General features: G+C 38.5%; 1 protein-coding gene across 1 annotated transcript in view; it reads left to right on the plus strand.

Annotated features, from left to right (window-relative positions):
• Positions 1-397: 397 nt before the first annotated feature.
• The window catches only part of tprg1 (tumor protein p63 regulated 1), a 33,432-nt gene continuing 5,856 nt past the window's right edge, over positions 398-27,973 (plus strand). Inside the window, exons 1-4 of the mRNA XM_046851412.1 lie at positions 398-518; positions 1,614-1,912; positions 2,933-3,024; positions 8,750-8,926. Coding sequence (XP_046707368.1) covers positions 1,649-1,912; positions 2,933-3,024; positions 8,750-8,926 — 533 coding nt within the window. The 5' untranslated portion in view covers positions 398-518; positions 1,614-1,648. The remainder of the gene's footprint in view (positions 519-1,613; positions 1,913-2,932; positions 3,025-8,749; positions 8,927-27,973) is intronic.

A 27,973-nucleotide genomic window follows, 5' to 3' on the forward strand; every position in this document is an offset into this window, starting at 1 on the left:
ACAGGACAGTGCAAGACAACACAGGACAGTGTAAGACAAATACACAAAACACAAAATATATTATATATTATACTACATATAATATATTACACACTGTGGTGTGTAAAAGAGTAAAGTGAACAGTAGCAAAAAATGTTGTGCAAAAGCAGCAATCCAGAAAAGATGTGCAAAAACGGCATGTAAACAGTTTATGGTAATGAACTGGACACTTCTTTAAGAAAAGGTTATCTACTGTATTTATTTTTTTTTTTTTTACTTATTTTGGAAAGAGCATAAATACAAACTTATGTTTCATTTTCATTATAGTATGAACTTCACTGTAGACAATAGAAATGATATTAATTATATTCAGTAGCTGAAAAGAAAGATCTAGATTTGGGTTAGGTAGTAGAAGCAGTTGGGCCATTCAGTATTTCTTTATTTGGTCACGCCCACTGTTGAAACAGCCCGGAAGAAGGAAGACGTCTCTCGTGCACCTGCGTCTGTATAAACATATCCGGTGGAACTTTTCACCTGTGGTAAGCTTTCACTTATTTTGAATTAATTTTATTTAATGAATATGAAGCGATATTTTGCTCTGCGTTTTGCATATAAACATGGAGTGAGTGTTGAGTAAATCACTGTATGAGAGTGGAAAGTGACGTGACAGTTTGTCTCTTGTGTTGCTGCGTTACAGGCGGAAGAAGTGCTTTGGTTTCATTTTATTTATTATAGTTCCAATACTTCATTGAAATAATGCGAACATCATCATTTATTTCATTCATATCTTCTTTTTTGCAGAAGTTTTCAAACCTTTTTGTGTGAATTATAAGATTTTTTTTTTCCATCGCATCTGTTGCTGTAAGAGATTACCTTAAAATATGCAAAAACATGTTCAGGAACAACGAAAAAAAATGTATTAAATTGAAAAAGTCTTTAAGTTGAGTTTAAAGTGGGTTTCAAAGTGTGTGTGCGTCTGTCTGTCTGTCTGTTTGTCTATGTTTGTATGTCTGTCTCTGTGTCTATCTGTCTGATTGTGTGTCTTTCTTTGTATCTATCTATCTGTCTCTTCACTCTTTTTCTTTGCCCATATCTGTCTGTCTCTGTGTCTGTCTACCTGACTGTTTTTTTTACCACTGTTTTTATTTGTTATGTCTGTCTGTCTTTGCATCTATTTGTCTGTCTTTACCACTCTCTCTTTGCCCTGTCTGTCTGTCTGTCTGTCTGTCTGCTTCTATTACTCTTTGTCTTTACCTCTGTCTCTGTCTGTCTCTACTTTTTACTTGTTGCCTCTGTCTGTCTGTCTGTCTGTCTGTCTGTCTGTGTATCTGTATCTATCTCTCTGTGCCTAACACTCTTTCTCTTTGCCTGTGTTTGTCTGTTTCAAAATCTGTTTGTTGCAGTATCTATCTGTCTGGCTCTACCACTCTTTCTCTTCTGTCTATGTATGTCTCTCTTTACCACTCTTCCTCATTGCACCTGTCTTTATTAGTATCTATCTGTCTGTCTCTACTACTCTATCTGCCTGTCTCTACTACTCTATCTGCCTGTGTCTGTCTTTATCTCTTTTTATTTGCCACTGTCTATATGCCTCTGTATGTGTATTTGTGTGAGTAAACAAGTTTGTTTTTCAGACTATCGAACTCTCCCTGCTTAAATAAGCAGCATAATGTCAGAAAGAGACGAGGAGTCGTTTAAATCTGTGCAGCTCGACCAGCAAGTGGCAGATTCGTCGAATGCAGCCCCCGAGGTGCATCAGTCCAACAACAGTGCTTTATCTGTGACTGTCACTGAGAACACTGAGACTAAGACCTCCCTACCTGCAGCCAACACCATCAAAACCACCCCCACCACTACAACCGATGCAGAACAGGGAGGAAGATGGGCCTCAGCAGTGAACCAATTCAAGCTCAAGAGATTCTTCGTCCTTCGGGTAAAATTCAGGACTTATTTTTTTTTACTGTGCAGTTTTTATAGATGATCGGTAAAGTGATGTGATTTAAGTAAATCCAAATCACAACATGTAATCGTTGTTAAAATTTTAAAGCTGTCACACCGAATATGCTGCTGGAAAACCTTTTCAAGAATAAAATAAAAGTCTAATTATGTTAGTTCTACCACTGAGTGTTAAACCTGACACATTTACTGTACACACTAAAAACAGAAGTAGCAGCAAAACATCTTTGGCCTCATAGTTTTGTTCTATTTATATACATTTTCTAACTAGGTCTGCTTGATAGCGCTTAAGCTTTGGATTTAGGTTTGTGCATGTTTTTTTGTTGGTCCCAGTAGAATGGAGGTTATATAATGTGTTTTACTCTCAATGCTCATTGTTATTCTTTCAGTGAACAAATTTGCTGACGCCTAACAGTGGCGTAATACTCAATCCACCCATAGTAAATAATGTTAATCACATGTGTAAGGCAATAGGGCTCACCCTCCTTCCTTTATTGCCCACACACACACACACACACGACACACACACGACACACACAGACAGACACACATACTATTACCTACGTCTAGCTAGCGACCTCGGAACATTTGGTAATCAAATGCTGTTTGCCTAGCAACTAATCCAGACATTGTTCACGGCCATGTTGCAGTAGCAAAAGTGTCTGAAGTAACAAAATTTCATATTTAACAATGCCCAGGTTTAACACATCTTAAGATTCATTGTATGTTTGTTTTAGGCCTATAAAAATACTATGTAATTGAGGTAATTTGTACAAAGCGTACAAATGCAATTTGTTATTAATATTGTTTATTCATTTTCTGGTGTTATAACAACCTTCTTTGTTGCTTCTGGGAATTCTTGTGTAATGTGAAGCGTCTCATAAAAAAATCTTTTTTTTTTTTAAATATTAAAAGCGTTAACAGTGATACTGTAGCTTGCTGAATTGACAGTCTCACCTCATTGACTGATGCTCTTTGTTTTTGGTTGTTGGTCTAGCCTGGGACTCTGGACAGTGCAATAGAAGACATCAAATCATTGGTAGACCAGAAGACAGATGGTGCTGTCGAGAGTGTTTGGCTACTGGTTGAGTATGTGCTTTGCTATCTATCTATCTATCTATCTATCTATCTATCTATCTATCTATCTATCTATCTATCCATCTATCCATCTATCCATCTATCCATCCATCCATCCATCCATCCATCCATCGATCCATCTTATTTAAAATAAATACAATTCTCTCATACTGACTACAGGATGTTCAACGTGGCACCTCATGGCAAAGAACACTGAGGATTTGAGAATTAGGATTGTTGCTCACCACAAAGATGGTCTAGGCTATAAGAAGACCTGAACCTGAGTTACAGAACAGTGGCCAGGGTCATACAGAGGTTTTTCATGACGGGTTTCACTCTGACCAGGCGTCGCAAGGGTCTATCAAAGAAGTTGAGTCCTCGTGCTGTGTGTCAGATGCAGAAGCTGCCTGTTGGAGCTGAAAGTCCCTCAGAACCCCGTCACTGAGATCACAAAGATATGGAATAAGCGAAAGGTCCACTTGTCAGTGTAAATTGTTTTTGTGATTATTCATGATATATATATATATATATATATGCAGAAGCTGCCTGTTGGAGCTGAAAGTCCTCAGAACCCCGTCACTGAGATCACAAAGATATGGAATAAGCGAAAGGTCCACTTGTCAGTGTAAATTGTTTTGTGATTATTCATGATATATATATATATATATGCAGAAGCTGCCTGTTGGAGCTGAAAGTCCCTCAGAACCCCGTCACTGAGATCACAAAGATATGGAATAAGCGAAAGGTCCACTTGTCAGTGTAAATTGTTTTGTGATTATTCATGATATATATATATATATATATATATATATATATATATATATATATATATATATATATATATATATATATATTTTGTTCACAAATCTGTCTAAATCTGTGTTAGTGAGCACTTCTCCTATGCCGAGGGAATCCAACCTCCTCACAGGTGTGGCACATCAAGATGCTGATTAGACAGCATGAGTATTGCACAGGTGTGCTTTAGGCTGGTTATAATAAAAGGCCACTCTAAAATGTGCAGTTTAACTGTATTGGGGGTCCGGAAACCAGTCAGTATATGTTGTGACCACTATTTGCCTCAAGCAGTGCAACACATCTCCTTCGCATAGAGTTGATCAGGTTGTTGATTGTGGCCTGTGGGATGTTAGTCTACTCCTCTTTGCTGTGCAGGGTTGCTGGATATTGGCAGCAAACTGGAACACGCTATTTAAGGAACGTTTGTAAAAAACAATTTAGAAAATTGGCTTTTTTCTTTTTAATACTTTAAAAATAGCCTCATAACTTTATTAACTAGTTTTTAATGACCCACATTACATTAATCTATGCAAGAAAAAAGAAATAACTGCACCTAGTGTTTTTTGTTTGGTTTACCTCGGTTCTTTAAGTATTTAGTGAGAGAAATCTAGCCTGTTCTGGGCTTAAACAAGTGCACTGAAGTCAGGTTGAATATCTGAGGTGAATATGCAAAGGACAGCACACAAATAATCATCACTGAGAGAGGATCTGTAATAAAGAAAAACAATAGTGGCCTTTAAAACTAAAGCAATGTAATTCTGTGCACTTATCACAAATTAATAGGCGTCGCTGTAAAATGCCCAGATCTGCCCTAAGTGAACATGTCAAAACTGTGTCCAAAGTGTGAATATTTTGTTGGGAGCACCATTGTTATCCAGCACTGCCTTAATTCCTCTGGACATGGAATTCACCAGAGCTGCACAGAGCAGGTGCTTCTCCACCTTCTGCTTGAGGATGCCCCACAGGTGCTCAGTAGGGTTCAGGTCTGGAGACATACTTGGCCACTCCATCACCTTCAACTCCAGCTTTTTCAGCAAGGCAGTTGTCATCTTGGCTGTGTGTTTTGGGGTCAATTATCATTTTGGAAAACTAATAAGCCGAAAGAAAGTAGTAATGTCATAGTACATGAAACCACCATCATGCTTGACTGTAGGCAAGACACAATTTTCTTGGTACTCCTTATCAGGGCGTCGCCACACATGCTGAACACCATCTGAGCCAAACATGTTTATTTTAGTCTCATCAGACCACAGGACATGGTTCCAGTAATTTATGGTCTTGGACAGGTTGTCTTTAGCAAACTGTTTGCAGGCTTTCTTGTGAGCCAGCTTCAGAATAGGTTTCCTTCTGGGATGACGGCCATGCAAACCGACTTGTTGCAGTGTGCAGCAATCGGTCTGAGCACTGACAAGCGAACCTTCCAATTCTGCAACCTCTAAAGCAATGCTGCTCATGCGTCTGTTTTTTGAAGCAGCTTCTGCACCTCACGCACAGCATGAGGGCTCAAATTCTTTGATGGACTCTTACAAGGCCTGTTCCAAGTGGAACCCGTCTTGGAAAACCTCTGTATGACCCTGACCACTGTACTGTAATTCAGTTTCAGGGTGTTTCAGGGTCTTCTTATAGCCGAGACCATCTTTGTGGTGAGCAACATTTCTAATTCTCAAATTCTTAGTGTTCTTTGCCATGAGGTACCCTGTTGAACATCCAGTGGTCTGTATGAGAGAATTTTACCCAAAGCACTAAATTTGAACTGCTCTAATACAAGATACACAAATTTGTATGATCCTGTCAAGCAGACAAAAACATGAACATGATGAAAAGGACACACACACACACACACACACACACACACACACACACACATTTGTTGATCATATAATTACATAATTCTATATTTGTTCCGTCATCATTTTAATATCTTAAGTATTAATATACAATTTTGAAAACAATAATAAAAATAAAAAAATTAATGAAAAAAAGGTCTAAAGTTTTGACCGGTACTGTGTGTGTGTGTGTGTGTGTGTGTGTGTGTGTGTGTGTGTGTGTGTGTGTGTGTGTGTATATATATATATATATATATATATATATATATATATATATATATATATATATATATGTATATGTATGTAAATGTATGTGTGTAAAATGTGTGTGTGTGTGTGTGCCACCACACTCTAATATAATCACTACACAGGTTTAATCATTTAACCGATTAAAATATCAGTAATTTAATCTTTAGTATGTTTTTGCATACTAAAGTTTTTGCAGTATGCCATTGTGCCAATTAAGAGTTTTGCAGTCTTCTTTTTTCCTGTTTGATTGTTCGGTTGCACTGAAGTTCCTATTTGAGAAACTGTGGTATGTGTTTTGAAAAAAGCTTCCTGTTTTTTACAATATTTAACTGAAAACACTTTTGTGAGGTTAGGTCAGTAACGCCCCTACTGGAAAATATATCTAAGTCTGTCACAGACTATATCAAGTACAGGAAGTATAAAACCTTTTACCTATAACCCACCCAGTTTACCTTGCAGGCTGTGTTGTTTTTGCAACTGCAGGTAGAACACTTGTGTTATGTTCTGTGTGACTGAGGAAGTATGTGTATGTAAATGGTAAGCAAACCATTATGAAGCCTTTAACCCATTAACCTTTCTCTGAGCCCACACATGGACTAATGTGTCATGTAATGTGGTAACACTGCAGAACTAACTGAATCGCAAGCAATGTTAAGGAGTCCATCTTACACAAGATCCCGTACGGCAGGGTTGCGCCTGACAGCCCATTATTTTGTCATGCCTTCCTGTATATAAGGCAGATATGCAGGAAATGAATTAAGTAAAATAAACAGAGAGTAAAGCAGGGCTGCTAAGGGAAGTTTTGCTAAATGTGCAGGCGGTTGTCAGATTCTATCAGTGGACACAAGCTTTTAGGAAATTATTTTAGGAGCTTACTGCATGGGAATGAATAATATATTGCATTTTTCCTCACATACAAACACAACCAATCATTTTCTTGTGACCGATACAACTTTCTTACAAGTGCAATGTACTTCTAACTCCACCTTATACTTCAGGTAAGTTGAGGTGCTTCTGTAGGTGTCAATGAGCTGTTCTGAAATTGTTCCACAGTCTTTCACAGATTGGTGACGCTCTGCCCATCTTTACTTTGTATCTTCTAAGATACACTCTTTATACAATCTCACTGACCTGTTGTCAGTTAACCTAATTAGTGGTAAAATGTTTCTCCAACTGTTTCATTTTAATAACACATACTTTTTCCAGACTTTTGTTGCCCCGTCCCAAATTTTCTAAGATGTGTTGCTTCAAATTCAAAAGTAACTTATTTGTTTCTTATGGTAGAGCTCTATGGTCTAATGGTACATTTCCTCAGTTTAAACACTTGATGTGCTTCCTCTGTTTTATTGTGAATTAAATATGGGTTTATAAGATTTTCATGCCATTGCATTCTGTTTTGATTTACATTTAACAGTTTCGCAACTTTTTAGAAATTGCGTTTGTATTTCTAAATTATAATGACATTTCATTAAAATACACACCATGAGTCAAACTACAAATCACACTTGAATTCCTTTGCATAAATGTATTTCTTTGCTTTCCTGTATTTACTTAGGAAACAGCTTGTAAATGTGCGGCATCCTGAAACTGGGTGCTTGTAGCTTTTAATTTTGATAAAATTTTTCTTCATTTGTTAAACAAACAAACAAATCTAATCCAAACAAAGATTTGAGACATTGAGGTTTATGAAACTACCACCAGTGGATTTGTGTTTGTCCTCGTTTTTAAACATAGGAAATTCTTCAGGAAATTGAATGTGGTTCAAGTGGTTAAAGTTCAGCATCCTTTGTGTGAAGTTTTTAGAATCTTTGAAGCCAATTCATATGTTCGTGTGACTTGGATGTTTTCTTCCTCTCATTGTGTTTTAAAGAAAGGGATGTCATTTAGAGACAACACTGCCTCCAATAAATGGCTGAAATTGTTTTTCACTTTCAAAACAGTCTTTGAAACGCCTCTTTACTTTTCTCTTCTCTGGCCCACATAAGTACCTGCAGCGGCGACAGAATGAGGCAAGAACACACCAATAGTTTGCAAGTTTTGTTTGTTCTTTCTAGCTTAGTTTTTGTTCCACAACAGGGTCATTCACGTTCAGGGCTTATGTATCAGTGATTCATCTTCTGAACACATTCACTTTTGCGCTCAGTATAACATCTGGGAACTAAAAATGCAAACCATGCATATTTGATGAGGTTTTCCTTAAGGCACTTCATGAAATATTGAAGCTTTTTGAGTATGTACATAAATGAGAGGTTTTGTGTATTTGTCTCACCTCAAAATAACTTACTGGCAAAATACACCACCCTGACTGCTGAATTACATTTTTATGTAAACCTCTTGAGTAGTCGTGTTACAATTCCCAGGGAAAAGCGATGCCAGTATATACTGTGTATTCCTAATTTCTAATTCACATTGTTGTTATTGATCAGTTTTTTAATGATGCTATTGTTTTTTAACTGTTTTTTTCTTCTTTTTTTTTGTCTGGCTTCATGTGCAGTGGCTCAATCAGCTTTGTCTCAAAGTTACTTTGCTTGCACTGAATTTATTCAGGTGTTCCCTGAAGATCTGCTCAGCAAACAGATGCTCAGTAATCCCTTAAAGCTAAATAGATTGAAACACTGCTCATCTGTCAGAGCTTTCATTCTCCCAGTGCTGTCACTGACACCTTCGTTCCTAATTCTTCATTCTTTCATTTCATTTCCAGCAGTGCTTTTTTTTTTTCTCCCCATCTTTGTATTTTGATGAAGAATTTTCGATGTGCTGGTGAATGTAGACCAGTCAAGTACATCGCAATACATTACTAAAGAGAGTACTCAACTTTTTTTTTTTTAATCTTAGCTATGTATTAAATATGTGTCTTTGTTCCCCAGGATTGATCACTGGAACAATGAAAAAGAGCGGGTGGTGTTGATCACGGAGAAGTCCCTCCTCATCTGCAAGTACGATTTCATCATGCTGAACTGTGAGCAGATCCAGAGAATTCCTCTTAATCTGGTGGATCGGATCACCCAGGGTGCCTTTACTTTCCCTCCTCGCTCCCTGCTGTCGTGAGTATCTCCCAGAGATTGCACTGTAGCATCTCCTTATTTTTACCATTAGGTTACTATAAAGATCCCATTATGGTTTAATTCTCATCACATAGCAACAAACCACCAGAACACACACTTATGTTATTTTCACATTTTCAAAGTCCACATTCATACCATTTTTCTCTCGAATAATAACAAGCTGTGCTTATATTTAGCCAGCTCCCTCTTTCACAAAGCATGCGGTTCTGTAGAATATCTGATTCTGTAATATAATCTATGCTTTTCTGTAGGTGAATGGAGAAAGGAAATGATCAAGAAAGTAATCCGTCTTGTTTGTATTTTATATTCCTGCTATTTGTTTTTCACATGCACCACATTATGACATGTGCTGAGGTGTCAGTGGAGCAGCCATACATAAATTAGGCCCACTGGACACCAGATCTAAGGGGAATTTCACTCTGGGTGTTTTCTTTTTTGTGGCGGGGGGATAAATATCGATGGAGCTCCATCAGCAACCAACAAAACCAACAACAAAACTAATTCGCATGCATGGAATAGCCTTCAAATATACTTCAAACAGATAGTGTGCTACTAAAAAAAATGTATTTCAGACTTGTCTTGGTGTGAGCTTGTCTCTGATTGGAGCAATTCCACAATCTAATCTGTTTATCTGACAGTTTTATTTAAACTCTGCCAGCGTTCAACTCCCTGTTCTTGAGATATGGCATGAATCTCAGGTGGATGGACAGACTGGCGCACCGATAACCTAGAAAACAGAATTCCTCTGCCAGCTTTTGGAAGATTGTTGGTTAAGGATTTGAGTTACTGATAAGAAGGTCAGGGGTTCAAACCCCACCATTGCCAAGCTGGCCCTTAACCCTCTGACCCCTCTGTGAGCTTCCTCAAATCAATGGGGTATGCAAAGAAAGAATTTTACTGTCCTGTAATGCACATGTGACAAGTATAAAGCATTTTTTTTTTTTTTTTTTAACAGCAAATAATACAATGTTGGTGACAAAAGTGAATCCTTAGTGTTATTTAGCTGTTTCTAAATAGCCCATTTACTATAGACTGACCAGGCATATCTTTGACATTATAACATTATGAATGGTGAAGTGAATAACACCGATTATCTCTTCATCATTGCACCTAATAGTGAGTGGGATATATTAGGCAGCAAGTAAACATTTTGTCCTCAAAGTTGATGTGTTAAAAACAGGAAAAATGGGCAAGCGTAAGAATTTGAGCAAGGGCCAAATTGTGATGGCTAGACGACTGGGTTCGAGCATCTCCAAACCTGCATCTTTTGTGGGGTTTCCTGATCTGCAGTGGTCAGTATCTATCAAAAGGAAGGATCAGTGGTATACCGGCGACAGAATGGGCAGCCAAGGCTCATTGATGCATGTGTAGGGTGATGGTTGGCTTATGTGGTCTGATCCAACAGATGAGCTCCTGTAACTCAAATTGCTGCAGACGTTAATGCTGTAAATGCTCGACAGGTTAAGCAAAAAGGGGACCAACACGATATTAGGTCATAATGTAATGCCTGTTCGGTGGCCATACATTTATGGTCGGTGGGTGTATATAACTGCATCTTGTCCTGGTAATACTGAATTAAAATTTCAACATCAAATATACAGTAGAAATGTGTGTGAGCAAATGTGATAATAGAGGAATACACATGTATGGTATGCCCACAGGGATCCAGGATTGCTGTAATTGGATGTTCTTGTTAGAGCAGTATAGGTTATGGTGTCACTGTTGTAAGAATCAGATTCAGTGCTTTTGTTTTCTGAGCATTTCCTTCTACATCAGAGGACTGCTGCGGCAGCTCATTTGTGCAGCGTATCAGCCAGCTGTCTCCTGAAATCTCGTGTTGGTTCAGAGCTTGCCGTATTTACACACCTAAGCTAGATAAGCACCATTACAATATTACATGCTGCATTGAGCACATCTGGTCTTGTTCTTGTACATAACAAACAACTCCATTTACACTAATTTCTGCGCTTTGATATCTGATCAACTTCTCTGCTTTCCCAGAAGATCCTAAAGTACATTAGGGTTGTATTAGGAACATTAGCATGAGGTGCAGAGGTGATTTCAGGAGAACACGGTTGCACAGATGTGGAAAAAAAAAGGCTTCCGGGATCCAGTGAAATGTCCTGCTCTACTCAACATTGCTGGATTATTCAGGAATACAGTGTTGATTACTGTAAGCCACATTACTGGCAGATATAAGCAGCTTCATTCAACAGTTCATGTCCCAGCAGTGAATATGGCTGTGGAAAGTATTGCTAATTTGTGCCATAGGCACTGAGTGAGTGTTGAAGAGTATGATGACCATCGCCGGTGTTTTGTTACACGGTGTGTTATCACGTACCTAACTGTAGATGGTGCACTGCACAGATGCTTCACTTTAAGATTTATTTAACCTTAACATCTCAGTCACTTCTGTTAGAAATTTCTTCCATTCTATTTCTTCCATTTTCCTCCAGTGTTAAAACTTCTACCGAACACTAATCCTATAGTATAGCAGTATTAAGAGTTCTAGTGTTTTGATATGAATATTGTTGCGTCCTCAGAGTTTCAGAGACCCTGCGCTCAGGTTATGTTTGCGTGGAGATTTGCATTCCGTCTATATTCATCTGGGGTTCCTCCTGGTTTTTTGGTTTTCTTCTACCTCTAAAAACATGCAAATACTCTATACACACCTGGTCATGAGTATGGTATGGGATTTTTGAGCGTTGCGTTCCACATTTAGTGCCAATTTGCTCTTATATTTCCCTCTACTCTTCTGGGAAGATGGTTCTCTTCTTCCAAAGATGTCCAATACAATTGTGTGTCAGCATTGTGGTAACAGTTTGGAGATCCACATATGGCAGGAAATGTCAGGTGTCCCAATACCTGGGTCCACATAGTGTAGGTGGATTGGCTACTTGATGTGTGTGTGTGTGTGTGTGTGTGTGTGTGTGTGTGTGTGTGTGTGTGTGTGTATCTGCAATGTCCTCTGTGACAGTCACCCATTCCGGCATTTGTCCCTGATCAGGATAATAGCAACATTTACTTTTTAAAAGTCTACTAGTTTGATATGAAATTCATGACCAGGTCATGATCTTAAATATTCTTTAATGGTTTCTAGTGTTGTATGTGACTTTCAGTAAAAAAATCAACGAGTTCCCATTCTAGCTACAGTGGTGTGAAAAAGTTTTTTGCTTCCTGATTTCTTATTTCTTTGCATGTTTGTCACACTTTAATGTTTCAGATCATCAAACTAATTTAAATATTAGTAAAAGATAACAGAAGTGAACACAACATGCAGTTTTTAAATGAAGGTTTTTATTATTGAGGGAAAACACAATCCAAAACTACATGGCCCTGTGTAAAAAAGTGTTCTTTTCCTAAACCTAATAACTGGTTGGGCCACCCTTAGCAGCAAAAACTGCAATCAAGCGTTTGCGATAACTTTCAATAAGTCTGTTACAGCGCTGTGGAGGAATTGTGGTCCACTCATCTATGCAGAATTGTTTTAATTCAGCCACAGTGGAGGGTTTTTGAGCATGAACCGCCTTTTTAAGGTCAAAGTCTTCCTTTTGGTTTTCTTCAGCCATTCAGGGGTGGACTTGCTGGTGTGTTTTGGATCATTGTCCTGCTGCAGAACCCAAGTTCCCTTCAGCTTGAGGTCATGAACAGATAGCCAGGATTTTTTGGTAAACAGTAGAATTCCAGGTCCTGAAGCAGCAAAACAGCCCCAGAGCATCACACTACCACCACCATATTTTACTGTTGATATGAGGTTCTTTTTCTGAAATGTGGTGTTATTTTTACGCCAGACGTAATGGGACACACACCTTCCAAAAAGTTCAACTTTTGTCTCATCATTCCACAGAGTATTTTCCCAAAAGTCTTGGGGATCATCAAGATGTTTTCTGGCAAAACTGAGACGAGCCTTTATGTTCTTTTTACTCAGCAGTGGTTTTCATCTTGGAACTCTGCCATGCAGACCTTTCTTGCCCAGTCTCTCTTTCTTATGGTGAAGTCATGAACACTGACCTTAACTGAGGCAAGTGAGGCCTGCAGTTGTTTGGATGTTGTTGTGGGGTCTTTTGTGACCTCTTGGATGAGTCGTCACTACGCTCTTGGGGTAATTTTGGTTGGCTGGCCACTCCTGGGAATAATTTGTGAATAATTTCTCTCCCTGTGGTTCACTGGAGTCCCAAAGCTTTAGAAATGGCTTTATAACCTTTTCCAGACTGATAGATCTCAATTACTTTCTTTCTTGTTTGTTTCTGAATTTCTTTGGATCTAGTCATGATGTCTAGCTTTTGAGGATCTTTTGGTCTACTTCAATTTGTCAGGCAGGTCCAATTTAAGAGATTTCTTGATTGTGAACAGGTGTGGCAGTAATCAGGCCTGGGTGTGGCTAAAGAAATTTAACTCAGGTGTGATAAACCACAGTTTTAACAAGGGGGCAAACACTTTTTCACACAGGCCCATGTAGTTTTGGATTTAGTTTTCCCTCAATAATTAAAACTTTAATTTAAAAACTGCATTTGAATTAGTTTGATGATCTGAAACATTGAAGTGTGACAAACATGCAAAAAATAAATAAATAAATCAGGAAGGGGCAAACACTTTCACAACACTGTATATGCAGCTGTAATTCTTGAATCTTGAATCTTCTGCAGTTTTATAAATTTGTACATGTATTATTTGTAGGGCTTTCGATCGATTAATTTTTATTGCGATTAATCGCATGATCGTCACGAGTTAACTCGTGATTAATCGCAACTTAATGACACATTTATTATCCGTTTTAAATATACCTTGAATTAATATTTTTTAGAGTTTTAATACTTTAATCAACATGGACCAATTATAGATGCTTCATGCAAATGAACGTGCATTATTAGTGAAACCAAACTCAACATAGAGCATGGAAACTAGACACAGTTTCAAACATCAGTGTTTCACAAAGAACTTGTTCATGTCTATTAGACTCATTAAAAAGAAGCAGGCTCCCATTACCTCTCTTTCTTTGCACTGAGCAATTTATTTGTACACAAAAACTGTTTACATTTATCATTATCAGATGACGGGGCAACTCGTAAAATAAATACTCTTTTCAAATGATGGCGTTTGAAATTATGTGAATCATCAGGACACCAAATAGAATTTTACTATGCTTCCACACGGACGGTTTTATTTGCCGGATGTGTGCATCACGTCGGATTTTGGTGCTTCATAAGAGAAAACAGTAAAACAAATGTTTATTGATAAAAAAAAAAATCATTGTTTTTTTTATTGTGAGAAATGTGTGTCTCGTTGAAGGTTTTAATTTCACCTTTTTTATATTTATTTATAACAGAAATGCGTGTCGCATAAATCGCCGCGTTAATCAAATTAGTGCCGTTAAAATTAATTTCCGTTAACGCGTTATTAGCGCGTTCATTGCGACAGCACCATTTATTTGTGTAACTGAGTCATACGGTGGGTAGAGCAAGTGTCTGAAGATTCAGGCATGCATTTATTAGCTAGAAGCAGAGCAGAGTAACTAATACCTCACTATTTTAGCTAATGCGCAAAATTTAAAAAGACAATTTTTGACCCCAAACATACGTGTATCTATATCTCAGTCAATATATACATGTGAGGAAAGGGGAAAATGGCTTCTTTCTTTAAGCAGCAACGGCAAAGCATAAGGAGAAGAATGTTGATTCTGCTCTTATTTCTTGGGGAGGCAGAAAGAGGCAGAAGTATGCAGAATACACAACCACGCTCCTGTGCATGTGATTAGTAGCAGAAATTAATGTAAGCCTTTCATGGGAATTTTTTTAAAGGAGGCTCAGGGGATGCCAACTCAAGTAAAGCTAATTCAATGAATAAAGCCTAATGCAGCGTAAAGTGCTTAGGAGAGGCAGGCGACACTGGAGGGCCTTTAATCTTCACACATTACATTCGATTATAAATAAAATCACCAATGAAACCCACCCTAAAGTGCTGCAAAGGAAGAAAAGCCAGCCATAAACCAGACACAGTCACTCTTTTATCCTCTTTCCCCTTTTCTCTCATCTTTAATCTCTCATATCTTTCCAATTTATTATTTCCTGTTGTTCTTCTCTTAGATTTAGTCTTCTTCTTTAGTCATTTGTTTAATGCAATGTGTGTTATACTGTACATAGTGAAACTCAGTTCGGTTTTACTTTGTGCCAGCTTCAGATAAAATCTGATTTGGGTATTTGTTTGTATTCTGTTATATATTCTGATATCAGCCATGTACATTCCCTGTGCACTTGTACACCTACTGATCCATGCATTTATATAATCATATCCTCAATCATAAAAGCATACAATCATAAAGAGCTTTAGTGCCAAGTATGTTGCATTAACAAGGAATTTGTTTTGGTGACAAGCTTCCATTTGCATATTTAAACAAATACAATTTTAAAAAGTGGTATTGCATGAAAAGATGCAAAAATGAATAAAAAGTGGTATTGCACATATTTTTATTCTTCTTGCACAATAGGGGGAGGATTTAGTTGTTCATTAGATGGATTGCCTGGGGAAGAAACTTTTCTTGCCCTGGTGTTCGGTGCTCTGGAATGACGTCCAGATGACGTATATGGCTTGGATGTGAGGAATCCGGAGTGATTTTCTGAGCCTTTTTTCTCACTCTATGTGTAGAGTTTTTGAAGGGTGGGCAGGGGAGAACCAATAATCCTTCCAGTCATCCGAATCGTCCTCTGAAGTCTTTTGATGTCTGATTTTGTAGATGATTTTGAAGTCAAACCACAGTTATTGAAGAGCACAGGACAGTCTCAATGACTACTCAGTGGGTAGAACTGCATGAACAGCTTCTATGGCAGGTTGAACTTCCTCAGCTAGAGAAGGAAGGACAGCATCTTTTTGGGCCTTTTTAACAATGGAGTCAATGCGATTGTCCCACTTTAGGCCCTGAGAGATGCTTGAGCCCAGAAATCTGAATGACTGTTCATGATTGTGAGTGGGGGTAGTGTGGGGGTGTGTGTTAAGCTCCAGGATGTTATGACTGTACCAGGTTGCCATGACTGTAGTATCGTCTGCAAACTTCAGGACTGTGATTGAGGGGTCTGTGGAGGTGCAGCCATTTAGCTGTTTATCCATTAATTCTTTTGTGGTTGACGCATCTGTTGAGAGTGCTGCTACTCAGAAGATGCAAGTTAAAAGCCAAAAGTGTAGAGTGAACATTAGTTGTCGTCTAAACACTGTAAAATATGATAATTGTTGTAGTTTAACATTATGAGGCTTTTGTTTCCTGCAAAACATCGGTGATTGATGTGCCGGGTTTCAAAAATAAAGTTCATAGAGCACATTTGAGAAATATCTGAAGGTATCCATCAAAATAACACTACCTCATCCAAACAGGAGCGCACGTGCAAATGACAAATGGCCAAATCTTTTCTCTCTAATCTTTAAGGATGCGACTGTCAGCCAAGCCTACAATCAATAGTCTGAACTCACACAAATCACCTGTAATGATCTGTACACTCCCACCTCCACTTTTTACAGCTAGCCAATCATTGTGACTGATAAACCCTCATTTCTGCTCTGATCAATCATGTCTGCATTCATACATCACTAGTATTATCCACACTGGGCCATTGGCTCCCCTTAGCGATACTACTAAGCACTTCCAGTTACAAGAATCTTTGGTTAATTTATATTTCAATCTCTCATCAGCATTGCGGTTCAGCCAGCAGATCTACTACACACAGCATGGTTTTGTTTTTTAGCACCATTGTCTGAAATACCCAAACCGGCCCATGTGGCTTTAAACCTCATATCATCTATCTGTCGGTCTGTCTGTCTAGGGTTAGGGGGGTGTGTGTGTGTTTGTGCATGTAAGTAAATAAATATATACAGTACTGTGCAAAGGTTTTAGGCAGGTGTAAAGAAACTCAAAATGCAAAGTGAGCAAACAGAAGAAAAATGTAATAAAATCAATATTTGGTGTGAATACCGTTTTGCTTTCAGTTCTTACTTGCACGCTTTGTACATTTGCACTAAGTGAGGGATTTTGTACCCATCAGGTGCTAATAATTTTACACTGTATGTAGGTGGAAACACAGTCATTAACTGAAAAAGAAACAGCTATGAAGCAGAGCATTAAAACTGGGTGAGGAACAGCCAAACTCTGCTACTAAGGTGAGGTTGTAGAGGACAGTTTCAAGACTGAGCACAGAAACATGACACAAGGTAGTTATTCTGCATCAGCAAGGTATCTCCCAGGCAAAGATTGCAAAACAGACTGGGGTTTCAGGATGTGCTGTTTGTTATTTAGAAAAAAAAAAAAAATGGGCCATGTTGAGGACATTAGATGCAGTGTTCAACCAAGGAAACTTAATGCAGCAGATGAAGACATATGATACTTACTTTACTTTACCATTGGGAGATGTCCAGCAGTGCCATCATCAAAGAACTGGTGGAAAACCATTAAACCTAGTTTCTGTACACCCATATACTGCCCAGAGAAGTCTGGCCAGAACCAGAAGTAGTCAAGTTTATTTCTATAGCGTTTTTCACAACAAACATTGTCTCAAATCAGCTTTACAGAATTTAACAGTCAAGGTGAATGGTGTGTATTTATCCCTGATGAGCAGCCATGGAGACTGTGGCAAGGAAAAACTCCCCTAGATGTTATGAGGAAGAAACCTTGAGAGAAACCAGACTTAAAAGGGGAACCCATTTTCATTTAGGTGATATCAAGTGGTCTTAATGGAAGAATTGTGGCCAAAAAGCAAAACCTCTGACAAGTCTAAGCGATTCAACAATAAAAACATGTGAACTGGTGTGCAGAAAAATGGCAGCAGGTGCCGGACTAGACTGGACTAATCAAAATTTTCAATATTTAGCTATAGTAGGAGAAGAGTTTGTTTGCCAGTGCAGAGTGGAACGATAAAAAAGGTGTCTGCAGGTAACAGAGAAGCATGGTGGAGGTTCCTTGCAATTTTGTTGCTTCATTTCTGCAAATTGAGTTGAAGATTTAATCAGGATTATTTGTTAAACACTTATTATTATTTTTTTATTTTTTTCGAAACATTCTTATACGTTATTAAACCTACCTAAAACTTTTACAGAGTACTGTACACACACTTACCTGGTCCAATATTATTGTTCTTGGCTGACAGGAATAGAATCTGTTGTGATTGTTATGCTGTTGTAGCCCATCTTCTTCAAAATCATATTCCATGTTCTATAGAAATATACCATCTTGTCCCGCACCACAAACTGTGCAACACCATTCAGTCATTGAGATGACATAAAAATGTTTCCCTTTCTGATATGAATATTAAACGGATGTAAATTGAGTCTACACAGTTTCATGCCCTACACCACGGCCACATGACTGGTTGATTGAATAATTGCATGAACGGCCAGGCGTTTTTTAATAAATCGCTCAGTGAGTTTATATGCATATGTATTGCAAATATCTGCTTTCAATTTTTTTTTCTCTTTTTTTTTTCTTCTATTTTTTTATTTACTTTTTTGTTCTTTTTTTTAATCTAAAACTGGAGCCATATGTGTTTTAAAGAATGAATGTGGTCTTCCTTTGTTCCATGACTTTCATATCTGATTAACTCATGCCCGCATAAGAGTAAAAAAAACTGCTCATGTGATTTTTTTATTTTTTTTTGTTATGACTGGCAAGATCCCAGGGATGCACACTTCTCATTTCAACCAGATCCCCTGTTAACCTTTCTGCCATCTTTCTATTAAAAAATAAAAACTAACCAGCTAGAGCACATAGAACACAATATCTGTGATTATGCTTATTTAGCTAATGCATATAGCCATTTTATCTTTCTTTTTCCAAGTTAACCTGGTGTGACCCAGTTTCATATTTTGTGGTTGAGAGCAATGAATCATTTTGTATAGCTGTGGGCCATTAAATGTGTCATTTAATGATTGACTTATTTTGAGGTAGAGTATAGTAAAGAGGCCAGCATGCATAGTTTTATAGGGAGCGGTTGTTTGTGTGTGTGTGTGTCTGGGAGAGAGAGAGAGAGAGAGAGAGAGTGAGAAGGAGTGTGTTCACTTCATCACATCCTACAAAGGGATGGGTAGGAGTGAATCATTTTCCGGCATTTTGGGAAGGTAGATTAAAAAAAAAAAGTTTGAGAAAGTATTCAAGTCTTCTCCTCTTGATTTCTTTATAAGGCGTTGTCAAAGCTTGATAAGCATTTGCAATGACTCACAGGGGCACAGGGGCAGACCTCCTCTCGGGTGACTTCACCAAGTGAAAGAAATAACATAATTCTACAGTTCATAATGTTATTTGTTTACTGCAAAGCACTGTGGTTGAGATGGGGTTTCAGCTCCATCAAGCCCTAGTCATTGTGTGGCTTTTGGTTTCTGCTGCAGGCTTTGCTACAAATCTTTCAAGGCCCTGGAGTCATTTCGATAAGCTGGAGAAACAGTTCATTGTGGTTTGGTGTTAGCCCCGTTGTTTCTTAAAAAAAAATACAACGTTCTCGGTGCTGTCGTGAGGTAGACACAGTCGAGCGCGGCTACGCTGCGGGACTTGGGGATGTGTTTTTGAAAAGCGTTTTTCTCTCTAGCTGTCTAGACGAGGTAATTACTCAGTTGCACTGCACACCACTCACGTCTTTTTTTTATTATTTTTCCTGCCGAGGACAGCTTGTTGTGATGATTTTAAACTGTATATGCAGCATTCAGCAAAATGCTTTGGGGGTAAAAAGATGTTTTGTATCTTTCCTCTTCCCCCCCTCCTCATTTTTAACAGCAGGTTCTATGAAATGCTTTTTAAGCTGAATACTGCAGTTACCAGTAACAGGCCGTGCTGTTACAGTATGTAATGGAGTATGTCTGTATTTCTCTCTCATTATCTTGTGTGTTAGATCTTTGACCAATAGAGAATGACAGAGGTCAAATATTTAACAGTACTTATGAAAAATGTATATGACTACATGACAAAACTGTTCATCTTCAGTCTACGCATTTAGATACACAATAATGTGTTAAAAGGGAAAAAAAATGAAAAGAAACAGTCAGGTAATGTGTTAGCATGGTTTGGAGGGGGCCACTGACTTTGCTTCACATATTAGCAATAAGACTAATCATCAGTGACACTCCCTTAAGTAAAAGGTGTGAACCAGCTACACAGTGGCACCAGCTTTAACCTACAATCTGACCCTTTGCCAAGCTTTCTTACCTAGGGAAGAGGAAGTGTTTAGTTCCTGAAGATACACTCACAGTGTACATTTCTATTCATTGTTGAAAAAGTCTATTGGACTTGTATGTAAGTCCAGCAGCTTTACAGAATCAAATACATTGCAACTATACTTTTAAACATCATAATTAAGTCTTTATACATTTATTCCTAATGAGCAAGGTGAGTCATTGTGAAGGCTATCAACCGCTCACTGATAGACACTCGAAAACTGTTTATGGCAAATCTATCCCTAATTATTGTTCTATACATGACTGCTTAATTAAACCCACTCAAATGACCAAACAGCTTAATAACTATAAGAACTCAAGTGTCTGTCAGTGTAAGCACTGATGGTACCATCACAACCATATTGTTTCTTATAGTGCCGTCTCTGACCTACTGCACCAGCATGAAGATACAGTATGTTTTTGATCCAGAAAGCACATCTTTAAGTCACTCTAAATAAGTGCATGTGCTAAATTCTGTAAATGTGTATTATGCCTATGTTTATTGTAGATCCTGTACTAATTTTTTTCTGTCACTCTTTGAGGCAAACCGATAGAGATGTAAAAAAATAACAAATTGTTTAATTAAGTAGTGATTATATGTATAAGATATGATGTATTATTTTTTCTCAATGCAATTTGAACAGTGTTCATCAGTTTGAATTGTAGTAGCAGTAGTCATTCTCTGTGTGGCCAGCAGAGGGGGACGTTTCACACATTTCCATTTGTATTATCGCCCAGCTGTACACCGACCACCAGCCCTCCCTTTACTTATTTTTATAATGTCGTAGATTTGATGTCCACAGATGATTACCCTGTCTGTGGCATTGTCCTGATTTTTTTTTTTTTTTAAAGAATTCTCCCAGCCATACAGTAAATCTTTACTGATTTAACACAAAGTGTGGAGGTGGAGCCTAAGCAAAAGCAACAAAAGCGACGCACGATCCCACAGTGTTGAATGCGTCGACTTCCTGATTGGGAATGGCAGGGATTACCGTTCTTGTGTTTGAATTTGTTAAGCATTTCTTTTCAGCAAGCAGCTGCTTGTCAAACATTTCACAGCGTTGAAGTATATCTGTGTAGTGTGTGGGTCACTGTGCTAGCAAAGGTTACGCTGTAGGGGAAAGTTCGAGTTTTCCAAACAGATCCCTTACACTGTTTTTCTTTTTTTCTTCTTCCCCAAAGGCTTATCATTTTAGGGAAATATATTTCTATGCATAAATATTGAATAGTTTTGATATTACAATAGAGTGTGAAACTTTCAAAAGTTCATGTCCCTGCTTAAAGCCTTGTGCTCAGTGTCTGTGCAGGTTTCCTCTGGGTTCTCTGGTTTCCTCCCACCTTTCTAAAAAATGTGCATCGTCGGTGGATTGGCTACACATTTTTGCCCTTCAGAGTGAATGAGTGTATGAATGTGTGTGTTTCATACAGGGTATATTTCTGCCTGGACCCCTAGGAGAGACCCTGGATTCATCGCAAACCCGACAAAGTAAATGAAATAAAGAAACACAGTGAAAAGTCGTATGTCTTAATAAATAAAAGCAGGAATGAACATCTGTGACATATTTTTGTCTCATTCATTTGGACTTGAATAGCGTATATTAGAATCCCTCAGTGATGGTGAGCTTGTGCGGTATTGTGGGAAATATCTCGCACTTCATTCTTCTCTACGTGTCTCTATTTGTGCAAATGCACGTGGACTAATAGAGGCTTTAGGGTCTTTTTCCCCTCATAATGTCTATACTCCATTTACAGACTCTTGTCGTTGTATTTTGGGGAAATGTACTCTTGCTGCTCTTGTGCAGACGGCGTTGCCGGGGGGCCGCTGTCTCGCCGTACGGCATGCTGTAAAAACCAGGGAGCAGAGCTCAATATGCTGGGGGACGTGGGCCCCTGTCTGTGTGTGTTTCTGTGTGTCTGTGTGTGCTGGAGAGAGAGCAATGAAATGAGCAGTGCTTATGTATTATGGCATGAATATTTACACTTTGTCCTCTGATATATGATAATATGAAGCATTGTGCCCATGCAGGATGTCTTATACAATCTATAGTTCCTCCCCCACTTTGTCCTTCCCAGCAATTTTCGTTTTAATGTGGTAAGAACAGTAGAGTAGGAGAGTCAGAGTGGGTGTGAGATATAAAGTGTGTGCGTTGTGATCAGTGAAAGCGCAGCTTTGTACCATAAACAGTGAGTGTGTAAGAGCAATGGTGACTAAGGCCCTGCCCTCTTTTTTTAGCTTGTCTCAACTGGTCCTATTCCGATAGCTTACCTGTAATCATCTGGAGCTCTCTCTCTACACACATACACACACTCATACACACATTAGAATGACATGCGTTTCAGCACAGATTACACTAGACAAACACCTTTTTACACGGTTCTGCATGGTTTGATTGCACGATAACACTAAACATATACGCTACACATAAATAAGTATGTATACGCTCACGTATGTGCGTGTATAGTTCTCGCACAAAACGAACGTCGGCACCGGAAACACAAATCCCCCCTCCATCAGGTTACACCCCAATTCCGAACGTGCACTTATTGTTTAAGGCCCTTTCTCCAAGTGCGTCCTTTGTGCCTCACCTTTTCTTCATTTTTCAGGGTGGAGTCTCACATACATTGTCAGCACTCTGAAAGCGTAGTGTAAACAGCAGGACTCATGCTACTCTCAAGAGGTTTTGTGTGTGTGTGTGTGTGTGTGTGTGTGTGTGTGTGTGTGCGTGTGTGTGCGTGCATGCACGTGTAGCCCTGGGCCATGTGTTTGCTTTAGCAGAGAATGCTTCCCCTTAAGGTGTGTTGTTGATGGTGTTGCTCTGGTCAGGTTATGGCACACTGCACAAATGCAACACCCACACGCAAGTGCACGGTGCATGCTGATCTCCGCCCATCACAAACACACTCTCGCTGCATTTGGAAAGGCAAATCCATCTTCATCCATGCCTTAAAGTTCTGATTTATCGGCCGGCGAAGTGCCCGCATTCTGTGTACACTCAAAACAAAAGCGATTGTAAATCAGTGAAGGGGAGAAATTACTGAACCGATCGGTTGTTAACCATAAGTGCATACATTCATGCGTACTTTACAATAACAGTACATGAATAATCATGCACTAATGCCTGAATCAATACTTACTTCAGCTCTTACAGCCAGGAGAACTTATTGTATTCTTGATTGTATTTTTGGTTTCTAACAGACTTTTCTAGAGCCTCCCGACATCCTGTTAAATGTTACCCTCGAAACCCATTAATGCACTTTTATTAAAATCATAATGGCACTATAATTAAACTGTATACTATATATGCTTTTATGTTTAGTTACAAATTTCTATACTTTTTAATTAAAAAGTTTTGTTGAATTAATAAGCTCATTTAATATAAAAAATATTTAATATTTATTTAAAAAATGTTTTAAATTATTTTATAAGCATAGTAGTGATAATAATCAGAATAGGAATAATGGGGAATAATTAATGTTAATTAAATAATTGTTTATGTAAAAAAAATAATTCAATATTTTAATTAATTTATTCTAGTGCAGAGGTGTTTATAGATTTGGTTCTACTTGGAGTTTCAGTGTCCTGCAGTGTGTTAATGATTGAACTGTGTGTTTTGTGGCTTAAGAGAGAAAGAAATGTCTGGTCTGACAGTGAAAGCTGAGACTGATGTAGTACTTAGCTCTTTACACTCATCAGTTAAAACATGAGCACAGGCTCAGGGTGGAAAAAGGGCAAAAACAGTGTGACACGGAGAGGAAGGAAACACTGAGGAAGAAGAAGAGAGATGGTGCGAGAGAAGAAGAGCTGATACAGCCCTGCGGCAGAATGTGTCTAAAGATCTGCTTAAAAAAAAAAAACTCAACAAGCTCCTATTGAGCGCTTTGCACTGCTCACACCGTGCAGTTTAGCTGAAGCCGGAGGGCACATCAGTTTCCTTAAAACACAACCGAGGTGTAATGCTTAATGCCAGAAGGCAAGAAGGGGGTGTGAAAGGTGGAAGGGCAACTCGAGCTGATTCAGAGCATGCCTGCTTTCATTTTGATAACAATAACTAGCAGAAAAGATTTTATTTGCATATGACTTTCCTTCAGTGCAGGTAGAGGCAAGTCGCGACTCTCTTCCTGTAAGAATCGGTTATGACTTCACACAAATTCAGGAGAAAGTTGTGTTCTGAAGAAGTTAGTCGCTAATGATTGGTTGGTTGCGCCAAACATGAATCACTGTGCGAAGATGAACAACACTTTTTTTTTTTTTATTGACTTCTACAAAGAACTGGCTTTGGCATAAACAGCTACAAAATAGCCCATTATATTTGCTGTATTCAGGATACACAAGGTTTGTATACACACAATACTCAACAGAAAATGAATAATAGATGTACACAATATGTACATAGAGCCTTATACAATAACAACTGTGAATACACATAGAATGAATACAAAAAAGTCCAGAATAATAGGGTAAATGTACAGTATTTCCTAAAGTCTGACATGCTTTTCTCCTCTTTTGGCGTGTTGCAAGTAGCGCAAACCACAATGTTTTATTTATTGCCGCAATTTCCTGTGTAGTAATGTTTCTTTCTGGAAAACGTTACAACATTCGCTGTAGCTTGTTGCTGAATAATAGGAGGTCTAGTAGAATGTATTTACGCACTGTATAGACAAAGGTTTGTGGACACTTGACCATAAGATTCGTATATGCTTTTTCAACATCCCATTCCACATTTCGCTCCCATTTGCTCTTATAATATCCACTCTTCTGGGAAGATGTTCCACTAGATTCTCGAGCACGCTTGTGGAAATTTGTGCTCATTCAGTCACAAGGGTGTTCGTGAAGTCAGGTGCTGATGTAGGTAGGGTGAGGAGGCCTGGGGGTGTTCAATATGATTGAAGTCAGAGCTTTTTAGCAGACCACTTAAGGTTTGTCATGCTGAAACAGGTTTGGGTCTCCTAAATCAAATCAAATCAAATTTTATTATACATATAGAGTACGACATGTAGTGAACATGTAATAGAAATAGAATATAAATAAATACATTAAATAAACAATTATACAGTATAATAAAAGTATAAAGTATAAAAACATAAGGAACTAAAATCAACCACAAATACAGTGAGGAAAATAAGTATTTGAACACCCTGCTATTTTGCAAGTTCTCCCACTTAGAAATCATGGAGGGGTCTGAAATTGTCATCGTAGGTGCATGTCCACTGTGAGAGACATAATCTAAAAAATAAAAAATCCAGAAATCACAATATATGATTTTTAAACTATTTATTTGTATGATACAGCTGCAAATAAGTATTTGAACACCTGTCTATCAGCTAGAATTCTGACCCTCAAAGACCTGTTAGTCTGCCTTTAAAATGTCCACCTCCACTACATTTATTATCCTAAATTAGATGCACCTGTTTGAGGTCGTTAGCTGCATAAAGACACGTGTCCACCCCATACAATCAGTAAGAATCCAACTACTAACATGGCCAAGACCAAAGAGCTGTCCAAAGACACTAGAGACAAAATTGTACACCTCCACAAGGCTGGAAAGGGCTACGGGGATATTGCCAAGCAGCTTGGTGAAAAAAGATCCACTGTTGGAGCAATCATTAGAAAATGGAAGAAGCTAAACATGACTGTCAATCTCCCTCAGACTGGGGCTCCATGCAAGATCTCACCTCGTGGGGTCTCAATGATCCTAAGGAAGGTGAGAAATCAGCCCAGAACTACACGGGAGGAGCTGGTCAGTGACCTGAAAAGAGCTGGGACCACCGTTTCCACGGTTACTGTTGGTAATACGTCATGGTTTGAAATCATGCATGGCACGGAAGGTTCCCCTGTTTAAATCAGCACATGTCCAGGCACGTCTTAAGTTTGCCAATGACCATTTGGATGATCCAGAGGAGTCATGGGAGAAAGTCATGTGGTCTCCAGACCTAAACCCAATAGAGAATCTTTGGAGGGAGCTTAAACTCCGTGTTTCTCAGCGACAGGCCAGAAACCTGACTGATCTAGAGAAGATCTGTGTGGAGGAGAGGGCCAAAATCCCTCCTGCAGTGTGTGCAAACCTGGTGAAAAACTACAGGAAACGTTTGACCTCTGTAATTGCAAACAAAGGCTACTGTACCAAATATTAACATTGACTTTCTCAGGTGTTCAAATACTTATTTGCAGCTGCATCATACAAATAAATAGTTTAAAAATCATATATTGTGATTTCTGGTTTTTTTTTTTTAGATTATGTCTCTCACAGTGGACATGCACCTACGATGACAATTTCAGACCCCTCCATGATTTCTAAGTGGGAGAACTTGCAAAATAGCAGGGTGTTCAAATACTTATTTTCCTCACTGTATATAATCAAAATAACTTAACATACAGCCATTAATGTCCAAATAACTGGCAGCAAAAGTGAGTACACCCTAAGTGAATGTCAAAACTGTATCTAAAGTGTGAATATTTTGTGTGAGCACCATTGTTATCTAGTACTGCCTTAATCCTCATGGGCATGGAATTCACCAGAGTTGCACAGGTTGTTGCTGGGATCCTCTTCCACTCCTTTAAAATTACATCACAGAGCTGCTGGATGTTAGACATGGAGTGTCTTCACCACCTTCTGCTTGAGGTTTACCCACAGGTGCCTTCACCTCCAGCTTCCTCAGCAAGGCAGTTGTCATCTTGGCTGTGCGTTTGGGGTCAATTATTATGTTGGAAAACTGTGGTTTTGACTAGTTTTTGAATGGAGGGCATTATGTTCTCCTTCAGAATGTCACAGTCCATGTTTCCCTCTATGAACCGCAGCTCCCCAGTACCAGCAGCACTCATGCAGCCCCAGACCAGGATGCTACCACCACCATGCTTGACTGTAGGCAAGACACAATTTTCTTGGTACTTCTCACCAGGGCGTCACCACACATGCTGAACACCATCTGAGCCAAACATGTTTATCTTAGTCTCATCAGACCACAGGACATGGTTCTAGTAATTAATAGTCTTGGACAGGTTGTCTTCAACAAACTGTTTGCAGGCTTTCTTCTGGCAGCACTCATGCGTCTACTTTTTGAAGCAACTTCTACACCTCACGCACAGCACGAGAACTCAACTTCTTTGATGGACCATTACGAGGCCTGGTCCGAGTGGAACCCGTCTTGGAAAACCTCTGTATGCCCCGGGCCACTGCTCTGTAACTCAGTTTCAAGGTGTTACAGAACTTCTTAAAGCCGAGACAATCTTTATAGAGAGCAACATTTCTAATTCTCAAATCTTCAGTGTTCTTTGCCAAAAGTTGCCATGTTGAACATCCAGTGGTCAGTATAAGAGAATTGTACCCAAAGCACCAAATTTGAACTAATCTAATACACAAATCTGTATGGTTCTGTCAAGCAGACAAAAACATGACCACGATGAATAGGACATGTAGCATTGCATGGTTACATGACGTACAGATGTTTTTCACTGTGTACGTATTTAGACAATAATGGCCGTATGTTGAGTTACTTTTTTAGGACAGTAAATCTGTACTGCTATACAAGCTGCATGTTGACTAAAATATATCCACGTTTCATTTCTATATTATTGTGAGATTCTATCTATCTATCTATCTATCTATCTATCTATCTATCTATCTATCTATCTATCTATATATATATATATATATATATATATATATATATATATATATATATATATATATATATACAGTACAGACCAATGGTTTATATATATATATTACATATACAGTACAGACCAAAAGTTTGGACACACCTGCTCATTCAAAGAGTTTTCTTTATTTTCATGACTATGAAAATTATAGAGTCACACTGAAGGCATCAAAACTATGAATTAACACATGT

The sequence above is a fragment of the Silurus meridionalis genome, chromosome 1, assembly GCF_014805685.1.
Source record: "Silurus meridionalis isolate SWU-2019-XX chromosome 1, ASM1480568v1, whole genome shotgun sequence".
Classification (NCBI taxonomy): domain Eukaryota; kingdom Metazoa; phylum Chordata; class Actinopteri; order Siluriformes; family Siluridae; genus Silurus; species Silurus meridionalis.